The following is a 7,353-nucleotide window of genomic DNA, read 5'->3' on the forward strand; positions in this document are numbered from 1 at the left end:
CTGAAAATGTCTGCTAGCATTGTGTATTATTTGCTGAAATGATTTTGATTTGTGAAATTATTTATTTAAAAAAGTAAAACCAATAAAATATTATTTTAAAATACATTATATATATATATTATGATAATTTAACCTTTTTAAAACTCATTTTTTTATTTTTCTTAAATAATTATATAAAAATTATTTTCAAGTGATTAATTAGATGTGACATCTTTTTAATCTTTGAGCGGTTATTACACAAGTTGTACAACTTGAAGATTTTAAAAGCTCATTTTTATAACAAAAATAATAAAACTATTCTTAAACGGGTTAACTAGATGTGACATTTTTTTAGTCCCTGAGATCTTTTAAGACTCAAGTTGAACGATTTGATAATCTTAAAACTTATTTATTTTTTTTAAAAAAATTAATTATTCAAATCATATCAACTCGTTTTTTTAAGAACCAACACATCTGGATTTTCTAATTAAGAACTACGTAGCTTTGATTTTTTCATCACACCGGGAGATACGTAGGAGCAAGATCGCATTCTTGTCAAGCGCATTAATAATTTTTTTTTTATTTTCGTCTTTTACTCCAAAATCATATTTTAAAAATAATGATAATAATTTTTATTCATATTTAATTATAAGGAGAAACAAATATACTTAAGTTAATACTAATCTTGCACAATTAATTACAAGTAACCGTATTTTAACACGGATGTCGTAGGGTGCTAATACCTTCCCTACGCATAATCGACTCCGAACTCAAATTTGATTTTAAATACCATTTTTTTCTTCTATTTTTAAGGATTTTCCAATATTTTTTCTATTTAAATTTTGGTGGCGGCTCCATTAAATTTCGTGAAGCATTCGAAATTTTAGACCGCGACAGTTATTTTTCTAATTCAAAAATTTAAGAGAAATCAAAATTGTCGACTTTTATAATAAAATGACAAATTTCGTATATTGATAATAATAGAAGAGCAAAACTCCAATTAAACATATATATTTTGTAAATAAACCATTATGTTAAATCAAAAGAATGACTAACCACACGGTAAGAAATGATTTAATTTCATAAAAACCTTCGAAGTAGCTAAATCTATTTAAAATATAACATGATCCTGTATAACATCATCCTTTCATTTATTTATTTATTTTTGAAATATTAATTAAATATAAAAAATATTTTATTTTTGAAAAACGACCAATATGATCATGCTATTATATATGTCAAGAATCAAGATACACTACTATAAACTTAAGGATACAAAATCTTCCTCTCAAAAGCATCACCAAAATCTTCTATCGGAAAGAAATTTCCTCGAGGCAATGTTATGTTAGTGCCTTAAGCCTTGTTCAAAAAAATACTTGTGATCCGTGTCTATTGTGAACTTTCCTGATTTGTTGCTTTTTTTTCTTTTTTGAAATTTTTTATCACGATCTAATTAAACTTTATTATTGACCATAAAAGAATTAGAAAGACGACAAAATAATATACTAGTAATAAAGTTTTTGAATTATAGTTTTGCTTGTACCTTTCCACTGACTCTCTGAGTGAATGTCTACAGAAGCTTATAATATAAACTAAGTAATTAGTGGGTTGTTGTTCTTTAATTCGAAGTTTATCTATTCATTCAACTTGTTCATCCCTTAGGTTTTAGTTTTCTTAAGAAGCTGATTAATCAAATTCCAAAACTAAATTCAGTTCTTATCGACTGGACGCAAATGCTCAATTTCTAAAATTCTTGATCCTTCTCGTGATTAATTACGATGCTACCTGGTAAATTTTTTCTCCTTATGCATAATATTCATTATTCATTGCTTCCTCTAGTTTAATTCAATTTTACTGTGCTTGTAGTTGGATTCACTACTATGCTTTACTACTAATTAAATTCCATTTATAGCAATCCCTATCACATACTTTGGTTGTGTTAAATTTGCTTGATTTAATCATTGATACTATATCATTTTTGTCTTGTTTATTTCTGTGCAATTTTGTGTGTGCTGCTGGTATGCAACTTCTCAAATTGTTTACAGTTCTCAATTTATTTCATGCCTTTTTTTTAAGAAACATATTTATTGCTACACAGTTTTTGCTTAATTATTGTCCTTTCTGAAGATATTTGTAATAATTAATTGGTATAAATGTGAAAGATAATTAAGTTCTTAGTCAGTTATATGTGGCCCCAATTTTCCAAATAAACCACGTTTCAATGGATCAATTTGAATTCCATATAAACTTAGTGAGGAGGAAGAAGGAATGATAGGGAGAATTCTAAATTATTGGACTAACTTGACATTGTCATGGCAGGTTTTCAATACAATATCAATGATCTGTTTCAAGAAGCTAAGAGAAGATGGCTAAAGCCGATAGAAGTGCTTTACATTTTGCAGAATCAACATAATACGTGCGAGTTCACAAACGTGCCCCCTCACCAGCCAAGTGGTAACATCCCATCTTCTCTTTATTGATTAAAGAATTTGGTGACGGATTTTCTGGTTTGTGCTTATTCTTGATTGTTAACAACATTGGCAATTGATTTTTTTTTGAAAGGTGGATCTGTGTATCTTTTTAATAAAAGAGTCATGCGTTTCTTCCGAAAAGATGGTCATAATTGGCGCAAGAAAAAAGACGGAAGAACTGTATCAGAAGCGCATGAACGGCTTAAGGTGTGCCGAAAATATATATGGTGTTATTATTATTTAAGTTCCCTGAACAATGGTTTAATATCTGTATGTCTTGCAGCAGCTTATGTCAACCCCCGTTAATTGCTTCCTCTTGACTTGGTATATGTTGTATGTAAATGTTTCAATTTGCACTGTAATTTGGACCAGACCTAAGTATTTCTTTTAGTGTCGCATAAGAAATATGTAGGAAAAAAAAGGGATGAAACATATAGTCATTGTACCATAATAAGTTAGTACCTAGAGTTTTCACACCGATTCAAATTTGAGCTTCTCTACTTCATCGTTTTCCTTTTAATTTATCTGAGGTAGATTAACCGTAATCTGACATTGTTGCTGTTATATCTTGGTAAACGATGATACATTCCTAGTTTGGTTTTGTTTTTCTTCTCTAGCTTTAACTGCAAAAGGCTGTAAATGTTTACAGTAGGTTTGAGTATTAAAAAAGCAAACCATATTATTCTGAAGTGATCATAGTATTCCTAGTTTTGTTCTCTAGATTTAATGTAGTTTTGTTTTTCATCCTAGTTTGTTTTGAGATCGGATCCTATATGTTGATTTTCATAATCTGAGTGATCATATTATTCTGCACGATTAGGTTGGAAATTTTGAAGCCCTAAACTGTTACTATGCACACGGAGAGGAGAACCGTAGTTTCCAGAGGCGGAGTTATTGGATGTTGAACCCGTGAGTAACTTTTAACTATGAGCTGACTACAAACCCTTCATATTATTATGCTTACCACTATATGTTCTATCATTCAAAATCTACATAAAAATGTGCACGTTTTGGGAAAAGCATATATAAAGGTAAAGTATGATTATATTTTTTACTGAGATAAATTTATATTGACTTTGAAAAACAATCAACCTTCAGTATGCATATCTTCATAAAAACATATACATTTTTGGAAAAACATACATAAAGATAAAGTACGATTATATTTTTTTTGCCAAGATTGAATTATGCTGACTTTAAAAACAATCAAACTTCAGTATGCGTTACTAATCTTTAAATATTTTAATTTATATGCAATTATGTTGTTCTAATGGATGTTTATTTTGCTCTTGCGCTATTGTCTTGACAGGGAATATGAGCATATTGTTCTCGTGCATTACAGAGAAACAAATGAGGTGATTTTTCAGAACATGACATCAGATAAACATAGTAACTGTAATTTCTGTGAAAACTGGGGATAGGAGTCCTTTTTGCTCAACATGACCTCACTCGCCTACACTGTTTCAGAAATGTTTCTTTAAGCACTTCCTCCTTTTTCAATATTCACGTTTGAAACTTGTGTTAATTGTTAAATAATTTGTTTTCTTTTTGGTTTCTATGTAATATTAATATTTCTATATTCTGACAACTTTTCCATAAGAAAATAACTTACGTAATAGTTGGGGAGCTGTTTATAATTCTTCATTAAGTTCATCTCTATCTCTAACAATTAGGCATTGGCCTACATATTACTAGCCAATGCCTCATTTTATGACCAGATTTACTTTGGATACCATTCTCTAGAGGACAGTGATTAATTATGTTATTAAATTCTCTCTTATAATGGCTCAAATTTCTGAATGGTAATTTTTTTTATTACATTCACCGTGTGAATTGGTAGATCTTTGCAGCCCACCTTTAAGTTTTGTTTACCCCCATATGTTACAGGGGACATCCAATTCTGGACCTGTCACACAATTGTCACCGTTTAGTCAGAGTCATAACTCGCATACTACTCAAAACCCTGAGACAACATCCATAGTTGATTATTCATGTGAACCTAGTCAAAATTTCTCCAGTTCTGGGTCTTTAGAAGTTACCTCTGATATAGTCGTCATGAACAATGGAATGGATCACTTGGAGAAAACAGATGCACAAGCTTTGCAGCAATTGGAGGAACAATTAAGTTTGAATGAGGACGGCTTCAAAGAAGTTTCTCCCTTTTATAGCGAGCATGAATTTTTTGGTGCATTCTCTGGACCTGACGATCATAAACAACCATATGATGGGTATAATGGAACAAAAGGTAATTTAGACAAACTTCATGATGAAAATTAATACGTTCTTTTGGAGGGTGGGGGTTATATTAATATGTGTTTTAATTTAGTGTAACATCTTAGTTAATCCCTATGTTGAGCATTTATCCTAAAGTTGACATGCATGTTGCACAAGCTACTAAATGTATTAATAAATTTAGATACTCTTATTACAAAATATTTTTATTTTTATACAATAATCGTTATAATTTTTATTAATTTAGCGAACATAGAAGGTAAGCTACTAGGGTTAGTAAGGAGAGTGAATTGGTTGATTTTAGGAAAGGGAACAAAAGAGTGATTTGAGGAGAAATAAGAGAATTGATCTTAAAGTTGACATGCATGTTGCACAAGCTACTAAATGTATTAATAAATTTAGATACTCTTATTACAAAATATTTTTATTTTTATACAATAATCGTTATAATTTTTATTAATTTAGCGAACATAGAAGGTAAGCTACTAGGGTTAGTAAGGAGAGTGAATTGGTTGATTTTAGGAAAGGGAACAAAAGAGTGATTTGAGGAGAAATAAGAGAATTGATCTTAAAGTTGACATGCATGTTGCACAAGCTACTAAATGTATTAATAAATTTAGATACTCTTATTACAAAATATTTTTATTTTTATACAATAATCGTTATAATTTTTATTAATTTAGCGAACATAGAAGGTAAGCTACTAGGGTTAGTAAGGAGAGTGAATTGGTTGATTTTAGGAAAGGGAACAAAAGAGTGATTTGAGGAGAAATAAGAGAATTGATCTTAGTTACTGATCAATTGTTAAAGAGATGGATGTTATGAATGAAAAGATTTTACCATTGCAACTTGTAAAAGGACAACTTGGTCCTATAGAGATCCCACAATAGCAAGGTCCAGGAAAATGTTGGATCCATTGCCAATTTATTTTCGACCTTCTTACCATGTATTTACAAGGGATTAATTCCATGACTTAAACCTGCGACCTCTAGTTGCACAGAAGCTACTCCAGCCGAAGCACCAAGCCTCCCCTTCACATATTGTAAACAAGTAACCAACAGAAAATAAATAAGGTTCAACACTACTACCTCACAATTAGGTTTCTTATTTCTGAAATCACTCCAATAGGAACTCAAGGGATCCCAGTTAAAATATATTAACCATGCAAAACAGAATATTTAATGTGGATAACTGTTTATGTTATGCACTACTATATGAAAAAGTAGTTTATCTTCTTTTGTGCATGAGAAATTACAAAAAAAAAATAGTTTGGTTATAATAAAATTGGTATTGTAGTATTTCAATGTAAATTAATTATTGATCCATTCAAAACCTTTAAAAAAGTCCACTGTTACATTCCGCTCTGGATCAGATTCAATCTAATATAAAAAATGCTTTTAGTTGGTTTTCTCTACTTATTGTCATTAAATGTCAACAATAAAGAGAAGAAAGAAAAGCTTCTAATATCAGTGCATTTTCTGTAGATGGCAGTAGTAATCATTATCATGAATTACTTTACTATGATTTCCCCGGTGGGCATGAAAAAACCTTATCTTGGACAGAGATGCTGCAATCACGCAAGTCCTCATCTGCGATCAAGTTACCAGAACAACATGCACACGAGGCATTTGACAATGTGAGTACTGCCAAAACTATATTTCAGATTGTAAAGAGTTTGTAATGTATTATTTCTAAATTTTACAAATAACTTATGTTTTTCTGCATATCTTGAAGGTTAAAACAACTCTATAATTTACAGCTGCTATTTAAATACTATTTAGTTTTCTTTTACAACTTACAAAGAAATAAAACTTATTTACTTGAAACAGGAAAAGTCACTATCTTCTTCAGGAAGAGAAATGATTGCCAACAGGGAAATCAATTACCGGCTAAACCCCAACACCAACAGCAATAATGCTGAGAACTGTATGGCTTACTTTAAACTTAATAACTTAAAAGTTTCACCTTTTGGCACATAATGAAATTTCTTCCACCTCTGATTCATGTTCCATTACATCAGCTGTCTTCTCATTTCCTCAAGACGTTGGAGTCAAATTTTCTTCACATTCATCCGTAGAAACTCAAGATACTAATTCTGGCTGCTATGAAACATTGTTTGCACAAAGCCAAATTCAAGAACCTCTGGATGCATATTCAAGCTTGACTGTTGGACAGAAACATAAATTTACAATTAAGGCTGTCTCCCCAGAATATTGTTATGCCACTGAGGCAACAAAGGTTTGCACCTTTTCATTCCAACTTTATGATGCTCTATATAATGATTTATGACTCATGTGGATTAGTGGATGCTATCTTTTGAATGATGGTAGTGTAATTCCTTTTGATTAATCTTGTTGCTTTTAGCTGCTTAACTTTACCTAGGTTCCTGAAGTGCAAACCAACATGTTTGAAATATATATACGAATTATTTTTATATAATGCAATTATTAATTTGGGAAATGTCATGAAAGCTCTTAGCATAACTATGTTTAAGCTCTCTCCTCTTCCACTTTTCTCTTTTCATTTTATGGATGATATGAGATATATGCTATTGATGGTGTATATATTTGAATCCTAAACTCCCAAGTTCCATGCATAGGTGATCATTATTGGATCTTTTCTCTGCCTTCCCTCGGATTCTACCTGGGCTTGTATGTTTGGTGATGTTGAA

General features: G+C 30.7%; 1 protein-coding gene across 1 annotated transcript in view; it reads left to right on the forward strand.

Annotated features, from left to right (window-relative positions):
• Nucleotides 1–1,358: 1,358 nt before the first annotated feature.
• Nucleotides 1,359–7,353, forward strand: part of LOC101503411 (calmodulin-binding transcription activator 4-like) — a 9,463-nt gene continuing 3,468 nt past the window's right edge. Inside the window, exons 1-10 of the mRNA XM_012716363.3 lie at nt 1,359–1,767; nt 2,299–2,433; nt 2,542–2,657; nt 3,271–3,359; nt 3,760–3,805; nt 4,338–4,695; nt 6,167–6,318; nt 6,512–6,608; nt 6,703–6,920; nt 7,282–7,347. Of these exons, the coding sequence (XP_012571817.1) occupies nt 1,758–1,767; nt 2,299–2,433; nt 2,542–2,657; nt 3,271–3,359; nt 3,760–3,805; nt 4,338–4,695; nt 6,167–6,318; nt 6,512–6,608; nt 6,703–6,920; nt 7,282–7,347 (1,287 nt within the window). The 5' untranslated portion in view covers nt 1,359–1,757. The remainder of the gene's footprint in view (nt 1,768–2,298; nt 2,434–2,541; nt 2,658–3,270; nt 3,360–3,759; nt 3,806–4,337; nt 4,696–6,166; nt 6,319–6,511; nt 6,609–6,702; nt 6,921–7,281; nt 7,348–7,353) is intronic.

The sequence above is a fragment of the Cicer arietinum genome, chromosome 5, assembly GCF_000331145.2.
Source record: "Cicer arietinum cultivar CDC Frontier isolate Library 1 chromosome 5, Cicar.CDCFrontier_v2.0, whole genome shotgun sequence".
In the NCBI taxonomy this organism is placed as follows: domain Eukaryota; kingdom Viridiplantae; phylum Streptophyta; class Magnoliopsida; order Fabales; family Fabaceae; genus Cicer; species Cicer arietinum.